The 22166-nt window shown below is 43.3% G+C and overlaps 1 protein-coding gene across 4 annotated transcripts in view; it reads left to right on the forward strand.

Annotated features, from left to right (window-relative positions):
• Positions 1–21400, forward strand: part of DOCK4 (dedicator of cytokinesis 4) — a 432562-nt gene extending 411162 nt beyond the window's left edge. For 2 of the 4 annotated variants that reach the window (XM_046020394.1, XM_046020395.1), the window contains 11 exons: positions 1466–1642; positions 2584–2667; positions 5686–5805; positions 6142–6263; positions 6591–6711; positions 7749–7830; positions 7987–8096; positions 10384–10456; positions 12206–12319; positions 15420–15481; positions 18774–21400. In XM_046020394.1, the coding sequence (XP_045876350.1) occupies positions 1466–1642; positions 2584–2667; positions 5686–5805; positions 6142–6263; positions 6591–6711; positions 7749–7830; positions 7987–8096; positions 10384–10456; positions 12206–12319; positions 15420–15481; positions 18774–19199 (1491 nt within the window). In that variant the 3' untranslated portion in view covers positions 19200–21400. The remainder of the gene's footprint in view (positions 1–1465; positions 1643–2583; positions 2668–5685; positions 5806–6141; positions 6264–6590; positions 6712–7748; positions 7831–7986; positions 8097–10383; positions 10457–12205; positions 12320–15419; positions 15482–18773) is intronic. The other 2 variants (XM_046020396.1, XM_046020397.1) reach the window with 2 other exon arrangements.
• Positions 21401–22166: the final 766 nt, after the last annotated feature.

The raw sequence follows: 22166 nt of genomic DNA on the forward strand, positions 1-22166 counted from the left end.
GACATTTATGATCATTTTTGTACGCATATTTTCTTCACACACATCTACACACTTCTCCTACTCCCCTTTTTTCCATATATATGCCTACATAGAACTGCATGTAGAACCGTGAAATATAGTAAAGAAATCATTAACTTTAGTAGATAATGCCAGACTGTTTTCCAAAGTGATTGAAACGATTTGAAATACCAACAGCCAAAATTGAGAGAGTCTAGTAACACATTCTCACCATCATTTGCTGTTGTCCTATTTTTTTTTTTTTTTGTCATTTAGTGAGTGTTTAGTAGTATATTACTGTGGTATTATTTTTTATGTTGTTGATCACAAGTAAGGTTCCACACCTTTTCATGTATTTACTGGCTGTTTGGATTTCTTCCTTTATAAAGTGTCCATGGAGGTGTTTTGCTCATTTTTTTACTGGGTCATTTGCCATTTGCCATTTTATTTGGTTTTGAAAGTTCTTTATATATTTTGGACATAGGATCTTTGAGGTTTTATAAGTTATAAATATCTTCTCCTTTCTGGCTTATCATTCCTTCTCTTCATATTGTCTCCTAATGAATGTATAATCTTAATTTTGACATAGTCAAATTAGTCTAGTACTTTTCAGTGTTGTTTGAAGATGACGTAAGTGACCTTTAAAAATCTAATTTGTTTCCTTAACTGAAAAAAAACAATATTTAAATGTGCTTATTGTAAGCTTGAATTCTTTACAGCTAAGAACTTGGCAGACCTTCTCTTCAAAGAGAATGTCAATGACAGTACTGGCCACAATGTTCAACATTTGAAGAACATTTTCATCATTTTCACATTTAGGTTCCCCATATAACCTCGAATTTTTAAATCATTATAATTCTGTTTGGCTCTCCTTCAACAAATAGATCCTACAGCATATACGATTATCTTATTTTCCATAACTCCCAACCGAGTACCATCCTGTGCCACCTTATGGTGCTGTTATATGTGCATATGGGGTCCATATGGGCATATGTCCCATCTTTCCAACTGGGCTGAAACTCCTTGACATCAGAGGATTTGTAATGTATGCATCTTTGTATCTCCTGTGATGCTCTGCATTAAGTAAGCAACTTAAAAGGTGATAATAATATGCAAGGCCCTGAATATTTAGTCCTTCAAAAGAAAAGAAAAATGAGTTTTAACAGACATGAGATCCTCGGATTTTCTTTTAAGGATTACACGGCTTGTTGCAGTGCCAATAGAGGGTTGATGGTTGTTGGTTATCCCTGCCACGTTTCAACCACTCAGTCTAATCACCTTCACTTTCCAGACCTTTGAATGAATAGCTGATTTGTCTTCCACATCCTTGTCTAGTCTACTGTATGGCCCCTGGTGGAGATACTGATTGGAGCCAAAGGCGAGCACAGATAATTCAGAGCATGGATAATCTACTTTCTTCTTAAATGTCACAAAATCCAAAATATGTTTATGTGCATTTGCTTCTCAGGTAGAAATGAGTCCTCTGGAAAATGCAATTGAAGTGTTGGAAAATAAGAATCAGCAGCTGAAGACTCTGATTAGTCAGTGTCAGACAAGACAGATGCAGAATATTAATCCCTTGACCATGTGCCTGAATGGAGTTATAGATGCTGCGGTTAATGGTGGAGTTTCCAGGTATCAAGAGGTAAGGATTAGGTATTGTTGTTTGAAAGTTTTTAAATTGATTTCTTAGGGCCTCAGAAGTCTTTTTTCAAAATAAATACACAAATCCCCATGCTAATATAAGGTTACAATTGACACAGAGTTCTTGGTTAAATAGAGGAAACGGATAGTCATTTGCGATGCACACTTAGTTAATACCATTTTCCAATATGTCGTATTTTGAGGTTAAAGTGTGTGTTTGTGTGTGTGTGTGTTCTTGGATAAATAAAGTGGTCAGGTTATCAAAATTACTTAATAAATGTCAACCTTAAACCATTTCCCTGACCAAGGAGGTTCACGGGCGTAGACATGTCTGGTCTTGTTTAGAAGATAACTTTAAACAGACTTTTCATTGGCCCTTGTGGTTTTAAACAGAAAGCCACAGCAGCCTGGAAGGTGAGAGGCCACCATTTTTGTCACACTGAATCTTTTTTTTTTTTTTAAGATTTTATTTATTTATTTATTTGACAGCAAGAGAGAGAGATCACAAGTAGGCAGAGAGGGCAGGCAGAGAGAAAGAGAGAGGGAAGCAGGCTCCCTGCCGAGCAGAGAGCCCGATGTGGGACTCGATCCCAGGACCCTGAGATCATGACCTGAGCCGAAGGCAGAGGTTTAACCCACTGAGCCACCCAGGCACCCTGTCACACTGAATCTTAAAGCACTTTATTTTAGGATATAATGCTTATTGATTTGGATTTGCTTGCTTTACCAAAGATACTTATTTATACAATTGCTGCTCTCCCTTAAACAATCCTTTCCTTGTATTCCCTTTCTGACCAGCTGCCCACAGTAGGAGTCGTTCCTCCTGCCCTACCAGTGTGGTTGACAGTGGTGTTTCTTCCAAGATGCCAGGGCTTTAGAAGCAGCTGTGTCTTTCACTTTTTAACTTTCCTGAAGTAAACTGACTCTCCATCCTCTTTCTAGGCATTTTTTGTCAAAGAATATATCTTAAGTCACCCTGAAGATGGAGAGAAAATTGCACGGTTAAGAGAGCTGATGCTTGAGCAGGTAAGTTGGGGACAGAAGCCGGTCACCTGCTTTTTCTTGCCTAGATATGCATGGTTACCCAAAGACCCATCTCCCTGGTTTTCTACATCAGTGTTCTAATAGAAGCGGTCAGCCAAAGGTTATAGATTCATCTGTAATGTATTCCAACTTGCTCAATTTTACTTCTACTCTCCAGTTCGATGCAAAAATAAATTTAACAGTGAGTAAATTATGGCAGCCCCTTATGACAGACAATTTCATGTAGTCTCTTGGAATACTGTTTGAACATTCTCTCCCTAAAGGCTTGCTGTAGGCTTGATGCCAACTTTTCACTCAAAATTTTGGGCTCATGTAAGTTCAGGCCAACTTAAAATAAATGAATAGGTAAATGAATAAGGGAAGGAATGAGATTCTTACTTAAGTGTTCCAGTGAAGGGGCAATCAATAGACTTTGCTTTAAAACAAAGACTAAGCCTATAGATGATAGGATATGGATAAAATGAGATAACAAACGCATCATTTTCTATTCCAAAAAAGCATAGTTTATTTTTATTTATATAGTTCCGGCAAGCACAAAGAAGTAGAGTAATCTCTTGCCTGCTGTGTTCCTGCAGCTAGCTCTTGGCCTGAAAATGGTTTGAAAACCTGAGGTAGGAGACATGATAGTTAAGAGGCTGAGTTAAATAGGAAATAAGGACATTTAACACTCATAAACAGTGGAATACATATGAAAAAATGTGACCAAAGCATCTCCTTCTACTTGATAATACCAAATTAATCAAAAAAATAAGGCATGCCCTTTTGGGTAAGAAAATGATGAGGTTGGATCTGATTTTCATCATTTTATGCTCTGCAGGATTAAACCACAGAACTTAATACTGGGGAGACAGAAGTGGCCATGGACAGGTACCATGGCTGGAAGAGGGTCAGTTATGCAGCTTCTGGAAAAGAGAAAGGAGTTACTTTAAGGTGACCGGCAAGGAAATCGAGAATAAGTTAAGTTCTCGATGTGGCCCTGTGGCTCATGTAGATACTAGAAGTGAGCAAGTTAGTTTATCCAGTTCTTAGGATTATGGAATGACTATGGCCTTTGTTGATATTCAAAAATCAGTATTTAACCTGAGCACAGTCTCTTGCCAGTGGCTTGCCTCACTGCAGGACTCTTACTTGATGTTTTCAGTCTGACTGAATTCTTTCCCCGGCATTAAAATTAAAAGGGCCAAGAAGATTCTCAAGAAAAATAAAATTGGGAATTTTTGTTTCCTCCACATCCTGTCCGATGTTCATAGCGCCTTGTGGAAAGAGCCTTGATATAGGAGACTTTAGATCTCTATCATAGGATAAGCGGTCCAAGTGACTGCCATGTGACTTTGGGCGATCACACCATCTCTTTGAGACCATAGCAGTGGGGGATTAGGCTAGCCGAGGCCACCATCCTCGGCTGGACCTCTATGAGGTGATTCAGATGAACTACCTGGGGGCCTTGGAGATGCTCTGCCCCAGTGGCTCTTCCAGAAAGGACTTGTTGAGCCAGCTGCTGGGAGTGGTGGCCATCGACAGACACTGTTGGTGCTCCAGTCCTTCAGCCATTGCCTCAGCTGCTGAATGCTGCCTGGCCCAACATCACCACCTTCCTGGCTGTCCCACATCGAGTGATTGAGGAAGAGACAGACAGCCCAGCCATCTGGGCCCAACACAACACAATTCTGACTTCCTGGTTGAGGCCCAGAGATCCCTTGGTGTGGGCAGAGGCTGACATGACAGCCATGTTCTCAGATTCTTTTTAGTCAGTCATGCTTCTGTGCCTCCCTCACACAGACAGTGATGCCAGATGACTCCTCAGTAAACATCTTCATCTCCATGCCAGAGTCAACTCCTGGGAGAACCCAGCCTTCAACGTGATTTGGACAAAACAGAATTTGCCTTATAGCGAGTGTTTAAAAACTGGATTCCTACCCTTGAGGTCAACTCTTCCACGCCCTTTTCCCTTCATCAGACCTTTCCTTTACCCCTCAGATATCCACTGAACCCTCACTACTCCCCCCTTTTTTTCCTCCCTCACTACTCCCTTTAAAGGTGTCCTTGAGGTTTGAGGTATTTTTATCTTTATGCAGATATGCTGGCAGTGGATAGGGGCTGCCACAGTCCTGTCCCCCTACAGAAGGTGCTGGACGCTTTAACCCACCAGGTTCGGTCCTGTTTGACCTGAGCTTTCAATCTTAAATCTTCACAAGATATAAAGATAAAACCCAGTGTGATGATGATATGATTTGCTTTCCTCACAGTCCACAAAATTTGTTTTTCTGACCACTTTAGTAACGGGGTATTTTTTTTTTTAAATGTAAAAGGCAGTTGACACTCAGAGGAATTAAGCAGTATTCATAGTTATAAGAACAAAAGAAACTTGAATGTTTGTGTTTATCTCTTTTGGGACTTCACCCCTGGAAACCGCCCCCGCCCCTTTTTTAAGCAGGAGCGGCTCCTTATTGCATTAATAAGTGAACCAGAATAATCGTTCTTTAACAAAAACAAAAAGCATAGCAACTATGATAGAATTTCTGTTCCCATTTTACCTGCATGTCTTCCTCAACAGATTTTGGAAATCTTGGGGGTGGGGAGAGGGGATGGCTAGGCACAGCAGAATCAGATGGAAGAGAAAGAGTATCCTAGGAAAGGGAGTGTCATCCAGAGAAGAGATCCCTTGGGGAGGAGCAGCTCCTTCCCAGTCTTGTGCAATGTAGACAGGGGCCAAGCGACACATAAGTGCTTAAAAGGGTTGTTATTCCAGATCTAAAATATACGGCAAAGAAACTTTGGGTAGCAGGAAAATCAGAAAGATTTCAGTTTGAATTCCCCCTTTGTCTATTAGTATATGCGGGATTGTTCTGAACCTCACCTGTAAATGAAGGATTGCTCCTCTGTGGGGTGGAGAGGATTAGCTATAGCAGATGCGGAGTGCACGGTACAGTGCTTGACCCCTAGCAGGCACTTGGTGGAGTTACTCATTGATGTGGGTTTTTTCCTTGTCTCCTTCTCAAGGCACAGATTTTAGAATTTGGTTTAGCCGTGCACGAGAAGTTTGTACCTCAAGATATGAGACCCCTACACAAAAAGCTGGTCGACCAATTCTTTGTGATGAAGTCAAGTTTAGGGATTCAGGTACGTACCCAGAGTGTCCATAGGGGGCAGTCTGACCACTGCGGGTTTGCTTTTTGTTAGAGGGACGATGAAGTATCCAATAGTGACATCTTTTGGTTTTTCTACCAAACTGCACCATCTTACCATGGAGTCCTCCAGTATTAAAATTTTGCATCATCTTCTATTTGCCCTGTTCAACTTTTATGAGAACAAACAAGGGCGAGAAAGCTTATAATACCAAAACTTAACCTTTTTAAACTTACATAAAGATTTCATAACAATATGCTAAAATACCTCACGAGTTATTTTTGCCCCTACTATTGCTCATCTAAAATATTTCCTTCACTCCCCCTCTAGGAGTTCTCTGCTTGTATACAAGCCAGTCCAGTCCATTTTCCTAATGGAAGCCCCCGCGTGTGTAGAAACTCAGCCCCTGCTTCCATGAGCCCAGATGGTACCAGGGTAATTCCTAGACGCAGGTAAGTCATATTCTGAATTATCTTACAATTTGGCATCCCCACAAGATGATCTGGAATGATTCTCTCATTCTTTATGGCACAATTTGTCAAATACCCTATTTCTTAATGAAATAATTAACCTGCGAGGCAGCTGCAGACATCTGTCACTGGTAAAACAGCAACAGCATGAGAAATAAATAAACTCAAACGTTTGATTATATTGAGGCGAACAGGAGACAACAAAATGGGATGTATATTTTTTTTTCCTTTGGTTTTATACCACACCAGCATGCGATAAAGTACAATTCAGAGACTGAGTTAATGACCATTTTTTTTCCCCCAAAACAGCCCATTAAGTTACCCAGCTGTCAACCGATATTCTTCCTCCTCACTGTCCTCACAAGCTTCTGCTGAAGTAAGCAATATTACAGGGCAATCAGAAAGCTCTGATGAAGTCTTTAACATGCAGGTACTTGATTGGCTTTTTAATCGTCTGGTCGTGTGTATTCCTTTTCTGTCTCAATCATGAGAGGTTCTGTTCAGTCTGCTGGGCTCATGAACAGATCTGCGAGCAAGAACGTTGAGTTAAGGACAAAGCTTTAAACACTCTTACTGCTTTGTTGGTCTCTGGACCCTCCAAAGAGGTTTCTCCCAAAACTGCCCCCTCCACTCTCAGAAGACGTGAGCAAGAACGGGAAAGCCCAGGGACGCTGTGCAGGGTTGGCTTTGAAACCTGCCTCTGGTTTGCGTCTTCAGTTTGGGACCCTGGGAGCCTGTCACCACACACTAGCTGCCTCTTAGCCTTGCTAAGTGGCCTTTTTGCTCCATAGTACATGGTTGACAGGGCCGTTATAAAATTCCCCTACTTCTGTTCCTGTCAGAAAATTTTCATAATAAAAAGAGTTTTACTGAAGAAACAAAATAGTTTTTAAGGACATTAGTTACGGTAACTTCTGCCGCACAAAATTCTATTCAGACCCTACTAATAATAAAGTATTTACACTGATTAGTAAGAAGCAGCTAAAATTTCCCTCACCGCTGCCTTTAGAAAAGGGGCATAGCACCTACTGCCAAATTTATGCCTTGAGCGCATTTTTGAAGAAAACAAGAAGGTGTCTTCTGCTTTTTAGAAGCATTCCCCTATCTCTGTGGCCTCGGCTGGAGTCCTTCCACATGTCCCTTAGTCGGCAAGGGCACTGCTACCTGCTCCTCGGTCCCAGGGTGTCCCGGAAACTAACGTGAATGTGTTCCTTTGGCCGGAATCAAAATCTCAGATTTTTTTTTTTTTCCAGAGTATTTTGTTTTTAAATCTCAAATTCGTGATTCAGACAGGCTTCCTTCTCAGTCTGAGATTTTTTTTCTCGTTCTAAATGGCCCTTTGCTTTTCATTTTCTGGTGTGTTTTTTGGCTCCTCTGAAAGGAAAGGGCAGGGATTTTGTTTTCACTATGTCCGTGTTGTGTGGAGTCTCTAAGCCGTGGGTGACAGCAGCTCCTGTGTATTTGCAGCCAAGTCCATCTACCTCAAGCTTGAGTTCGACTCACTCTGCTTCACCTAATGTGACAAGTTCTGCCCCATCGAGCGCCAGAGGTCAGTGGCAGAGTGTGGGGTTGACTGAGGGTGCCGCGTGGGAGCTGTGGCCTTCGGGTTCCTGAGGGATGGCCAGTGGCCATGGCACACAAGCCCTGTCCTCCGGGCAGGTCCAGCACCTCACCCTGATGATCCTTCCTTTTCTTCTCTTCCCAGCTTCCCCCTTGTTGTCTGACAAACACAAACATTCCCGAGAAAACTCTTGCCTGTCCCCGAGAGAGAGACCGTGCAGTGCCATCTACCCAACACCTGTGGAACCTTCTCAGGTAGTCCTTGGGGGACGGAGATCCTAGAAAACAAGCCGATGTCTGGAATTGCTTACATATCTCTGCCGAAAAACCCGGTACCTGCCAGAGGCAACCAGATGGGCTTTGTTAGACAACAAGTCGATCTGAGTGAAGAGTGAACCTCTGTTCTATGCCTGTTGTTCACAGTTTCTGTTGGAGCCATATTTCTGATACAGATACATAGGTTGTTGCCTGAGCAGTCGGGCGGAGCGGAAAATGGGAAATGATTCTTCCCTCCTTGACTTAGCTCTCTAGTTCATCGCTGCTATATTTAAACAGGACAAGGGGTAATTAGGTGAATGAGCTGGAGTGTCTGTGTGTGTTTGCGTGTGTGTACCAGGAATTTCAAGCGACTTTCTCCATTAGCCAAAGACCCTTGAGAAACATGATCTGTCCAGCAGCCTTTCTTTTGGCCGCTACCTAGTTTGAGAGAGCTTCACTTGATTCCTTTCTGAGGTACCCAGGAGCACAAGGACAATTTCTGTTCACCTTTGCCATTCTTGAATGTGTTGAGAGAAGAGAAGTTGGGGGCCCAGGCTTTCTCTGTACCCCAAGGAGTAAAGGCCCATGGTCCTCAGCTCCTGCCAGGACTTGATTTTGAAGTGATCCTGATGTAGGAAAGATGTTAGGATTCGAAGCCGATGGCCAAGAAGGAGCTTTTGAGACATCTTTGGTGCAAAAAGGTGGTTTTATTAAAGAACAGGGATAGGACACATGGGTAGAAAGAGCTGCCCCCCAGGGTCATGAGGAGTGGCCCATTATAGACTTTCAAGTTGGGAGGGGCTTAGGGATAGCTTAAGTCTCTAAGGAATTTGGAAGCAAGGTTTCCAGGACCTTGAGGGGACTAGCTATTGTTGGAAAAAGGTCATTTATTACCATCTAATAAAACCTGAGTCATGAGAGGTTCAGATTTATATTGGTGGGCGATATGCTTGTGGGATGATTGCCAACATGTATCTGTGGGGGAGGGGTTAGAGATAAAGGAAGTTTCCAAAAGAATTGTTCTATGTTAAAGTAGACTTACAGGATCCTGGGGGCCAGGGGTTGGGGGAGGGATTAGGCTAGGATTGCCTTTTGTCCCTAGCAAAGTGTCAACATCTAGGCAGTTGAGTCACTAGAGGAATGTTCCTCTGCCTATTTCAAGGATGTGTCAATGGGCTGTAGGTAGTAAGGAAGTTTAATAATTTTTCTTCTGCCTTTGTTTCCCACATCCATCCATCTTAGTCCAGGTGAGGGCAGGGCCAAGGGCTCGGCTCTCTGGGCACTTCAGGGGCTGTGAAGGGTGGTTTCCAACATGGAGATTCTTGGGTAGCCCTGCATTGTACCAGTGATTTGGGAATAATTTAGGAGCGGAGAACAGTATTCATTTATGTTCCGGCTAATTTTTCTGTTTTTCTACACCACCCTGGCAGAAGTCTGTAGCTGCATCTGGAAATGGATGAGAGCGAGTGGGATGTGGCTTGATTGGTTTATCTTTGCTGATTGTGTAATCTTCCCGAAAGCCCCAGGATGCCTGCTCTGCGCAACACTGCTGTCTCGCAGAAATTCTCTCTGAGTGCGTTTGGCTGAACCAGCTCACCAGTTTTCCTTCCCTTTGTCACTTGCTGTTGCAAGGGAATTTCACACTTTGTTCCATCTGCTCCAGGAGTGCGCGTGTTGCCAGCATGGGGGACTCTGAAAGCCTTCCTTGATTAGCCTCCGGCTTTTCCGCTTTTGGTAAAATGTGAAGCAGTGTGTCATTGCCAAAACCCCAATAATACACTTTGCTATGGTGCATCTACTTTTAAGGTCCTGCCCTTTCTCTTCTAATGTATTAGGTGGAACCATGTAAAACTGGCATCTTTGTGGGTTAAAAGCCGCAGAATATTGTCCATTTCGTGTTTTTAACCTAGGACCGAACACATGTCCATTCACTAGAGATTTTTTGAGCTAATATCTCTTAATTCTTATGCTTCATACTGCCAGTCTAGCATTATTTATAAAGAGCACCATAGCTTAACCACTGCTTACTGTTTTTTCCTCCATTGTATTATGAAAACTTATTTACCACTTATATTTAAAATTGAATACAAACTTTTTAAACTTAAGACTCTTCTCCCCTTTTTTCCTTAAATATAATTGAATTCTTGGTTCCCAGGCTCATCATGTACCATATAAAAATTATTTTGAACCAAAAGTTTCAGTTATGAGACAATCATCTCATTTTCTAGAAGGTCTCCCATCATGGCATAGTGCGCCATAAAAACAGACTCTTGTACTTTTGCAGAGGCTGCTGTTTAATCATATTGGAGAAGGGGCCTTGCCACGCAGTGACCCGAATCTTTCTGCACCTGAAAAAGGTGGGTATAAAGCCAGCCCCTTCATTGGCCCCCAGCAGGTGTAAGGCTTTGTTTTGTCCTCATTTTCTCCAGTCTATTGTGTGTCTTTGTGGAAGGCAGATCTCCGGATCTTTAGTGATCAGGACTAATGTGCGCTTCAGGGGGTTCATGAAAGACAGTCTTTCCTGACGCATCCTTTCAAACCTGTTTTCTTGTAGAATTGAACAGCAGAATCTGAGCAAGTTAGGAACCCCTCGGTTAAATGGCTTTTGGGGTCCCGTCACCAAGGCAATGCCTATGCTCCCTGAAACAGCTGCCGAGGAGGCGACTTGTTCGGCACAGTGAAAATAGCACCTTCCCAGATGGGTTCCCTGGTCCCACCTTTTGTTTCCCTTACAGAGATTGCTCTGCCAGTTCATCTGTTGTTTGTGGGGACTCCTATACTACTTAGGAATTGCAATCCAGTGCATAATGGAGTGTAACCTGCCTCAAGGTCACACAAAAAAATGAGAAACCCATGCGTAGCTGTTTAAATAGCTAATTAGCATCGGTCTGTGCAACAGGACAGGAGATGAAGAGCAGATTCAGTGTGACTCCCTCCACCATGCAGGTGGGGGCCGGCAGCCAGTCACCCATTTGCCTCGTGCGGGGTCAAGCCTCAAAACTCGGAGCAGTCCTGTACGCCCAGGACTCGAGCCGCTAATGAAATGTTCCCGTAAAGTGTACTTTAATTATTTAATCATTAAGAGGCTAAACTGTATTGTCCTTGGACGACACGGATAGATTAACATTAAAACTTTCCTTGGGAGATTGAAACTAGTGAGATGGTACCTGAAATGATTTTAAAACACAAATTTTGCTTTAATGTTACATGTTGAATGTTAATCTTTGCCTGGAGAGCTTAGCGTTTTTCTCAGCCCTTCTACCAAGGAAAACCACAAAGCCAATTTAAAACAGACTGAGAAAAATTAATTTTTAAGAGTGGTCATTCCATCCCCTGAAATTAATGTGATTTCGAGTAAAATGTTGAAATCCCAGCTGTGTCCATCAGATGGCAGTGTCTGTACAGGAAGCAAACCACTAGCAGTCTTAAGACTTGCTTTTGGAAACCTGATTTCCTAGCAGCTATTTATAATCTTGTGTGTCTTGCCCTTGCTTCTAACAGGAGTTGTTCCATATTTCTGCATCTTACTGAAGCATGGAACAGACAAATTAAAAAAAGGGAATGATACGGTCCGTATTCCAAATTACTTTCTTTTAGGACATACTTCAATCTAATCTATTGATTTCAGGAACAAGGGTCCTTCTGCCAAAGATTTGGTCAACAGGATGGTGTGGTTCATCCTGCCAGGTAGTTGAAATATTAGCCGGTTACTGTCTTCCCCCTTTTTGGGTGCCACTTGTCCAGAAGTTTCCACTAAAAACTGACTTATAAAATACTTCGGCGACTGTGTCCTCCCATCTGTTATCTTATCTAAACACATTTGTAATTCTCAGCAAGATTCCACCGTTCTCCTGTGGAGATCTGTAGTTCTGTCTGACTGCTTGAGGGGAAATAAACAGACATGCTAGCACCCAATTAAATGTCAACTACAACTGTGAGGTAGAAAATTAAAGGTTTAGTATTTAGGAGGTTTTTTGGTTTTTTTGTTTTTGTTTTTTAATCCAGTTGATCTTTTCATTCTGGATAATTTTGACTTTCTTCTAAGAGCGCAAGTGTTCGAAGGGCAAAGTGGACCATGTGTTTTTAGCTGTGTTATTCCCTTCCAGCTGTGAATCCCACCCCTAGCAGCTGGAGCCTGGACAGTGGGAAAGAAGCCAAGAACATGTCGGATAGTGGGAAAATTATCTCTCCCCCTGTCCCTCCAAGACCCACACAAACTGGTGGGTATTTGAAGCATTTGAACAGTCACTTTTATAAAGTAACTTTTATGACTACTCCAGCTTGTCGTGAATTCCTCAGAGAAAGGTAGGCATTTGGTGTCTGAGGTAAAAACCTGAGTAGTTTAATTCATTCATAGTGTTTTCCTTCTTTCCTGAATTTCTTACTACATTAAGTCAGACTGTACTCCGTTCCTTATGAACTCCATAGACCGGTGTTTTCCTGCTAGGCACCATCCTTAAACTTTGGGGAGGTACCCTAAGCTTTGCCAAGCCCTTAGTATTTTCTCTGTCCTTTGCTTGAACCACCTCATTCTTACCAACCTCTGCTAACTCAGCCACTTCATTCTTACTCGGGACTGATGCCAGAGTTTCACATAGTCCCGAAATAGGAACTGACTAACTGTAACTTTGATAAGCTTGTGGGAAGCAACTAACCTCGCGTCCATTGCTGTCCCTTGTGTAGAGAGGTCTGTATCCAGGAGTGAGTGAAATTTCTCAGGGTGCCTGAGTGGCTCAGTCAGTTAAGTGTTCCACTATTGATTTCAGCTCAGGTCGTGATCTCAGGGTCGTGGGATCGAGCCCCATATCATGTTACATAGGGCTCTGCACTCAGTGATTGCCTGAGATTGTTTCCCTACTCCTGTACCCCTTCCCCACACTCACCTTCTCACTTGCATGTGCACTTTTTTTTTTTTTTTTTTGGACAGAGAGACACAGCAAGAGCAGGACACAAGCAAGGGGAGTGGGAGAGGGAGAAGCAGGCTTCCCACTGAGCAGAGAGTCTGATGTGGGGCTCGACCACATGACCCTGGGATCATGACCTGAGCCAAGGGAGATGTTTAAAGACTGAGCCACCCAGGTGCCCTTAAGTAAATAAAACTTATAAAAAATGTGAGATTTCTCAAGGGGTTGCAGCCCTTCAGGTGATGGTTTAAGAAGCAAATTCTTAGGTTCAACTTAGAAGATCTGAGATCTGAATCAGATCAGAAAATCTGAATCAGAAGATCACCTGTTCCAGGGTAAAGCCCTAGGATTGGTATTTTACCAAACCCTTCTAGATTTTTGAGAACCACTGAAAATTCTTAAGAAACTTTATGAGCTTATAGCAATAATAGACCCCCCTTTCCAACTGAATAAGCCATTTGCTTGGTAACCTTGATAAGGTACAGTCTTTAAGACCTCCTCTGCTGAATCTGCCTATCTTGGTGATGGGGAGAGTCTTTTCAACATGTGCACACATCTAGAGTAGTTCTGGAATTTACAAATACAACTGGCCTAAAAGCAAGAGCAGATTTTTTGGAGTTGCTCATTCAGGTTCCATTTGCTGTATTTTAGCATCTCATCTTTGTTTTCTTTTTTTTACTGACTTTGTTTAAAAAAAAAAAAAAAACAACAAACAGTGTGCTACCCAGTTTGTTCTATAGTTGTCAAAGCTGAAAGTCACCAACAGGTTTTGAAAAGCATGTGAGATTTTTCAACACAACAAGAAATAACTAGGCTTCATCAATAACTCACATCTGAATACCACTGTGGCCCGAGACGGTTAAGACTCATCAGCCAAGTTATTTGTATCTTATTCATGCTGTACCTATATTCAAGGAGTCTCCAGTTTAAACTGGTTGTATCACTCATGTCAGAAACTTGAAAAGCATTTTCAGAGGAACAACTCTTGATGGTAGGTAAGAGCCTAGGCCCAGTCAAACTTGGAGGCAAGGATACCGATGGCATTGTTTTAGGTCTCTTGAGGGGGGAAGGCCTTTCTAGAAAAGCTCTGTGGACAGACTATGGCTACAAGGGCTGCTCTGGAACCACGTGGTGCGGTCACAGAATGCCCGGGGTCAGGAGGAAGAGGAGCCTATGCTGCGGTAAACCTGGACCACACACAGTGGTGGCAGCAACACAGTTCCCAATCAGCACTCTGTGTCTCCGCTCACACAGGATTTTCTTCTGTCAGCCCCCACCGCAACCCACAGGCTAACACTGACACCGGTGTTTGAGAGCAGCAGGTGCTGCCCACCCCTGCGTGGCCACAAAGGGCCACTCCCTCTCGTTCACGAGACCACAGGTGACCTCACCTCTCCTGGTTTTACCTGGAAGGGCTGCCCTCCCTTCTGCACTGATTGCTCCCTTGGTCTGTCCTCATGTCATCTGTGGTCACTGTCGCGGGATCTGTAACTGTCTGTCTGTATTTCCTTCAGCCTCTTTCTAGTTTTCTTGAGCCTTGTAAACCTCACTTTGGCAGCTGGGAGAAGGGCGGCTGATCACAGAGCAGCAAACCCTGAGCTCAGTGAAACCCCTGTAGTGGAATTGGGAAATTGGCTTACCCTCCTCGTGTTGGCTGTGTCACGGCAGCTTTCTGTGTACGTGGTTGTGTTCCAGGGGGCTGGACCTGACCTCCAAGCACACAGAGCAGGGCCATCATGGGCTGCATCCCAGCTGCAGGGCTAGGAAACACAGGGGGAGGAAATAGAGAGTCAGCACTTCGTTGCTGTGATGATGACATCCATAGAGCACGGTCCCCACCCCACCCCGCCCCCACCGCCCTGGGACAAAGGGAAGACCTGAGTCCAAGCATAAAGGGGAGAAATGGAAAACTTCTCACTTCTTGTTTGGATGTGGCCAAGGGTTTTCTGTTTGGGGAGTACTGGATGGGAGGGCGGGGGCTGGTGTCAGTTTCTTCTCATGGACCCCTTCTAACCTGTCTAGGTGGCATGAGTATCCCCATTGCTGCTCAAAGTCGGCAGCTATTTTCCAAAGCCTTCTCCCTGGCACATCACACCTAAAAGCACCTGTTGAAACAGATCAGGCAGTGGAAAAGCATCTGGGCTTCTGGAAAATGGGACATTGGACCAGTTCGAGCTCCTGTCCCTTCTGTATAGCATCATGTACGCGTTGGTGACTTTTCACGAATTCTCCCGTGTCTTGGTGAGGAGTCTGATTCAGACAGGCATCATTTAGTTTCTCCCCTATCTACCCGCCCCCCCTTGCCTAGGAGGTCTTTAGGCACTGGACCATCTATATGGGTTTGTACACAGAAGGCATGTGTAGCTAGTGAACCTTCTGGTTTTTCTCACTTCAAAGCATTCCTCTCTGTTTACAGCTTCACCAGCAAGACATACAACGTCAGTGTCCCCCTCACCTGCTGGGAGATCTCCATTGAAGGTACAGACTCATATTTAGACTCAGGCTGGAGACTAGCTCCACATTCCTTCTTTCCTTACGACTCATCTGTGGTTCATCACTGAGCTGCTTTCACAGGTACAGACCAGGCAAAGAACATCTAGAGAAGGGGTGGAGGAAGATTGGTAAGAAAACGGGCTTTCCTGCCAGGGAGCCTCCTCCATCAGTACGGCCCTCTGGGTTCAGGTTATTGGCCTCGTTCCCCAAATAGTGGCAATGAAAATGTATGGACTAGAATCTCTGTATACACTGAATTAGAAAAGAAATATGGTCCCACTGAATTTCCTAGGATGTGATCAGTCTGGTCTTTTGATTTCAGGGACATCAAAAAAAGAGAGAAAGAAAAAAAAATTTAAAAACTCAGCCATCAAACACAGTAAAGGGTCTCCTGGGCCCTTTTGCTTCTGTCAGCCCCAACCATTTGACAAAGTCAAACCCAACTTTTTCTCCTTCCATGTTTTATACTAATGTTTTCATTTACATTTGAGATACATACTCGATCTTGAAAAACAAGGCAGTAAAAGGAGTAAAAAAATTTCTAGGAAGCAAATTGAAAAGCTTTAAAGGTGACACATTTAAATTGATAGGTAAACGTAGGCTATTTAACATCTCTAAACATACAAAATCCCTCATGAAGGTAAAGAATAATATTTAGTCTCTATCCAAATTGAATCAGACTGGCTGCAGGGATTGTCAATACCTACAGACACTGGTGTTCAGAGCCGTCGCACCAGAGGCAAATATGGGGTTGAAGTGGGTGTTAAAAGAATGATTTTGAATCTGAGTGAGGATTTACATGCTCTGTGTCCTTTTTGTTGAGAAGGTATTTCTTGCTAATGTGAAAGAAAGAGACAAATTAGCTTCTAAAAACTCACAGGGGCAGGTCGTGATCCAATGCATCTGTGTTGCTAAGGATAGTTGCTGATAGAAACTGAGACTCTGGAAAACAAAAGCCCCAAAATGGAGAAAATTGCAAAGAAGTGTGATTTCATTTGCATTGCCAACGTTTCTGATGTAGAAATTTGCTGGAGAGTGCAAATTATTTGCTAGTTTGGTTTTTTGAGGTTTTTTGAGGGGGAAGGGGGTTGGTTGGTTTTTTTGTGTGTGTGGGTTTTGTTTTTTGTTTTTTGGTTTTTTTTTTGGTCATTCTGCAATGCATCTGTTAATCATAACGTACCCGTGACTGCATTAGCTGGGGCAGCCGTAGACTGTCACGTTGCTGTGATGGGAAAGGAAGCAACATGTTTCCATATCCTACATTTGGCCTTACTCACAAGGAGCTCCCACATATTGCTATGCAATTAACATCTGCATTTTCCAACTTGATTTTGTAGAGTAGTAAGACAGCAAGTCTACGAGACTGATTCTGTAAAAAGAACTGAAGGTATGAAAATATTCAAGCAGCTACCAAACAGTTCCGTTTGGCAAGGTGGCATATGGTTTCTCTCTCTGCAGAGCTGGTGATGTTCTTACTGGCCAGAGGTAGCTCTGCAGCCATATCTACACAAACGGTTTGGAGAGAAAACAAATGGCATATTTCTGTTATGACTCCTGTGTTACATTAGGGGGCACAGTGCTACCAAGTTACGAGCTTTGCTATGACTAGAATGCAGTTTGCTGCCTCAGCTCAGTTTTTTTTCAGCAATTAAATGATGAAGTTAATCCTGTGGAGAAGAGTGAGCTTACCTGCCTTATTTAAATTTGCAGTCTGATTTTTGACAGTGAACAGCGTGAATTTGGATCCCTTAATTGGCAACACTTCATTTTAGGCTCCTGCTAAATGAGTTTGTGTCTCTCAGCATTATTTTGTTTAAAAAGAGAGACCAAGGTAGAGTTAGTCTAGGATAGCGTTTCAGAAATACTCTCCATATAGTTTTAGAGGCCATTACACAATAAATGAAAAAGTGGTCTGTGGTCAGCTAAGTTTAGAAAACCCTGGGCTGAGGTGTCCTTTCATTTTCTTGATTGTAAGACTTTAACATGCTACTATGCTTTGAATGCACTCAAGGAGTACACAATATGCAGCATTTCCCAGTAGAACCCTGCTCTCACAGAGCATCACTTGGGACTCCTTTTCCGTAGGACACCAGTTGGGGAATTAGCAAATTCAGATGCCAACAGAGTAGACCACTAACATATGTGAGCAAAGGAGGCTGGTAGAACACAATGTGAAGACCAAAGTAAACTGCAGAATTCATGCCCGATCTCCAGGGGAAAGCCCCTTCTGTTTCAAAAGATTGTCCCCATTAAGAGAAAGCAAGCCATTGTTGCTAGAACTTCTATTTTTTTTTCAATGTAATTCCAAAAATATTGGGGTTTTATGAGAAATCTTCCTATTTTACAGAATTAGTAACCAAGTCAGTTTCTTTAAAAACATGCCAGAAGAAACAGGTCCCATTTCAGTCTAGAGCCAGAGAGGAGCCGGAGAGCTGCCCGAGTGCTGCTCCTTCAGCTCAGGGGTCAGGAATGGGAGAGAACTCAAGTGCAGGCCTAGGGCGCCTCACTCCTCCTCCCGAGGTCTTTGGTAGGAGGCCCACCCAGGTCGGGCTGCTGTGGCTCCTGTCCTCCAGTTCCGAGCCCATCCCTGCTGAGCTAGAAGGGGAAACTGGCACCGGCCCAAGCTTTCCGTTGTTTCTGCAGGTTCCCTATCTTTCAAACGATGGGACTAATTACATACCTCTGAATTTTCTTCCTGATTACTTTTCACTTCTTTCTGCCCGGAAAAAGAGTAGAATGGCCAGCAAGGTGAACGGAGGGAATAGCAGGTGAATGCCCGAAGTCCATCTTGCTGCGGAGAGGACTTGGCCTCCGATCTGAGGCTGGGTTGTGTGCATTAGTCCCACAGCAGGGCTGCCAGAAGTAAGCGCCACAGTGTGGGCGGCTTCAACAACAGGGATGTTTTCTCACAGTTCAGGAGGCTGCAGGATCCAAAAACAAGGTTTCGGGAGACTTGGTTTCTCCCGCGGCCCCTCTCCTTGGCTTGCAGATGGGCTGCCTTCTCCCTCTGCTTTAACGCGGTCTTTGCACCTTTGGGGCCTCTCTACCCAAATTTCTTCCCGTAAGGACACCAGTCAGGTCGCACAAGGGCTACCGGAAAGGCCTCACTTTTAAGGTACTGCCCCCACGCCTTCAAGGCTCTGTCTCCACGTAAAGTCCCGTTAAGAGCGCCGGGGATGAGGGCTGGGGTTCAGGGCGGGAGGCTCGCGGGCAGCCCCAGACAGTGTTGATGACTCTGCCGCGTCTCCCCTCCGGCTTTTCTCTCGCCTTCGCGCAGGGCTCCGTGCAGTCTTTCACCCCCTCTCCGGTGGAGTACCACTCCCCAGGACTCATCTCCAACTCCCCGGTCCTGTCGGGCAGCTACAGCAGTGGGATTTCTTCTCTCAGCCGGTGTAGCACCTCGGAAACCTCAGGCTTCGAAAATCAGGTGAACGAACAGTCGGCGCCGGGGTCGAGCTACAGCGGGCCAGAGGAGCCGGGGCGCAAGGAGAGCAAAACGCCGCCGCCCTACAGCGTGTACGAGCGGACTCTGCGGCGGCCGGTCCCGCTACCTCACAGCCTCTCCATCCCGGTCACGGCCGAGCCGCCCGCGCTGCCCCCCAAGCCACTGGCGGCGCGGCCCGGCCACCTGGAGAACGGGACCCGGAGGACTGAGCCCGGCCCGCGCCCCCGGCCCCTGCCCCGCAAGGTCTCGCAGTTGTGAGTCCCTTTGCTGGTCCCCGGCGGCGACGCTGAGTCCTGGCAGTTTACAAGAGAATAGGCAGTAGGACGAGGAGACATTTAGTGTAGGCACTTTAATAACTTACTCAGATTTGTCTTTCAATGAATGGAATTAACACTTGCTTATTAATATGTTGCACAATATTAAAAGTTACTGATCTCAAACGCCAGATGTTCCATGAAGTATGGCTCACTTCCCTTACAATGTCTCTCATTTGAAAGTGGTAAATAGCGTTAAAAACTTCTTTTGTATCTTTTTATGTTCACCTTTTTTATATAGTTTCATCTTAAAACCAATAGGCTATTGTCGAACAATAGGCGCGTGATGATGTTGTATACTTTTTACTGAATACTTGATACTCCTAGAAAGCTTACTAAAGTCAATGCACATCCTAACACAATGATCCTTGCTTTAGAAGACTTCTGTACATAAGGAGAGATTTCTGGCTCTTTCCGTAAATAGACCAATCTGTGCACACCAACAGAGTTACAAGTTAAAGCGGGCTACTCAGACAATATACTTAAGGGGTTGCAAGGACTAGGACTGCAAGTTATTTTGTTCCTGAAACAAAGTAACTCTTTAAGGTTGCTTTTGACATCTGACCACCATCTACTGTCTTAAAACTCTACCTTTGTGAATCGGTTGGTAAATCCTTTAGTACCCTGGCATCATGGCATCTACTGTATTTCTTATTCAAGGTGCAATTTACTTTCAGAGTTCCAATCGGCTAGATTAAGCAAAAGACCCCAGGAGAAGTGTTTACTTGAATCTTGTGCTTCCGTACTTGATAGTTTCCTCTGCAGCATTTGTCATTGAAGAAGAGCAGATGTTCACGTGTTAAATAGGCACAAATTAATGTGTCCCATTAACAAGAATTCAGGAATCAATACAGGACAGTATTAAATCAATAGCGTAAATGAAGAAAAAAAACCTTGGAGAAAATATATTAGCATGATTAAATGGCAAAAGGACTTTCAAAAGGTAAGGGCATTAACTTTGAATCCTGCGCCAAATAGAATATTCTTCACAACTCTCCCAGCTCCTACCAGAGCTTGTCTTCTTGGCGGATCCTGTTTTTTGAAGGGTGAGAAGGCTGTAGACCCCTCTGGCTTGAGTATTGCTGCACAGCATCTCAGATCGAGGTAGGGATGCTAAAGCCACAGTTGCAGGAGTGAGAAAAAAGCACCTTGTATGTAGGAATGTATTTTGTATCTTTGTTTTTTTCTTTTATTGACTGTTTCTAACACTCAATGGACAATAAATATGAACTATATTTTAAATCATACCGTTAAATATTTTCCCTCTTTTGTTGGGAAGCTCATTTTAGTTTAACCGTGTTTGTTTTTGTTGATAGCTTACCTGGAAGGCAGTGACCACTTTTTTATATTCTCTTAATGAAACCATTCAGCAGGTATATGCTGTTGAGGCTGGTTATAGAGGTTTTCTATGATAAATGTTCAAGTATTTTTGTACATAACTGGTTAATTTTAATAAGAGATACCATTATGTGTAAAAAAAAAAGTACAAATAAAAGCAAACAGTTGTGGATGCAGTATGATTGTTATAATTATGCCAAATACTTTATGTATGGAAAAAGAATATTTGTACATATGTGCTTTTAACAATAATTCTGCCATATTGACTTTACAGTTTTGAATGAATGTCAGAAAAATTAATATATGTTAAAATATTTATGTTTAGTGGAAGTATTCATTATTGAGAAAAGGAACATGAATTTTAGCTTTGTATCTTGCAAGTTTTGCAGTCGGGAATTTCTGGACTAGCTTTTGCTTTTGATGATAACACTTTGTGTTTGTAACCACATTCTTAAAAATATACACACACACACACATATAGGAAGCTCCATATTCCTGTTGCTTTAAAAAAGTAAAGCCTTCCATTTAAATAAGTTGACATGCATAAGGTAACAAAGCTTCTTTGATTTCCTTTTCCTTTGTAATTTAATAGATTGTTGACTAGTGCTTGGGCACTGTGTAAATCAGTGTTATTTGCTCTTGAAGCCATTTTTTTTTAAAGTTTTTTGGCAATGAACAGTTCAATTTATCATGTGTGTATTTCTGAAGCAGCTATATAGCAGAACATTTCAAAAGATTCTGTTAGCTCAGATGTTCATGTTGGTTGCTGCTGAATGGTAAATATTTAATAAAATTACCTGATTAATCTTAATATAACTGTCTTTATTCCTGTTGCCAATGTGTCTTTACCTGCAACAGAAGCTGCGTAAATCTCTTGGTCGGATCGTAGTGACTGACGTTGTTAGACTCTTTGGTTGATAGATCCTGTTTTGGTCTTGTCTTGCCTTGGCTGACGCATGTCTCCAGACAAAGCTTATTTATACCTTGGAGAAAAAAGTTGAAAAGGTAATGGTATTGGTAGTAACCAACAGAGAAGTGATTTACCTGGATGCTAGACTTAATTAACCTAATGAGAGCCATTTTTTAAAAGTCAAGCCATCAGGGTGCCTGGGTGGCTCAGTCAGTTGAGTTTCCAACTCTTGGTTTCTGCTCTGGTCATAATCTTGGAGTCCTGAGATCTGGCCCCCCTACCCCTGCCCTTGGACGCCAGGCTGGGTATGGATCCTGCTGGGGATTCTCTCTCTCTCCCTTACCCTCTGCCCCTCCCCACCCCACCTCACTCCCCCCTCCACATACTGATGCTCCTGTGTGTGTGTGTGTGTGTGTGTGTGTGTGTGTGTGTGCGCGCGCATTCGCATGTGCTCTCTCCAAAAAAAAAAAAAAAATACCATCCATGTTTGTTTACATTGGAGTACTTGACACAAGACAGGTAACTGCCAGGCGTACAAAGGAATAACTGCCTTTCTTAGCTCTGACAAACTCTATCCACAGGCCAGCTTTTCTCCCCAATTTTCATGAAAAGATGGGAAATGTATTTGACCAACACTGGAAAACCCATAGACGACAAGATTTC

This window comes from Meles meles, chromosome 10 (genome assembly GCF_922984935.1).
Source record: "Meles meles chromosome 10, mMelMel3.1 paternal haplotype, whole genome shotgun sequence".
NCBI classification, from domain to species: Eukaryota; Metazoa; Chordata; class Mammalia; order Carnivora; family Mustelidae; genus Meles; species Meles meles.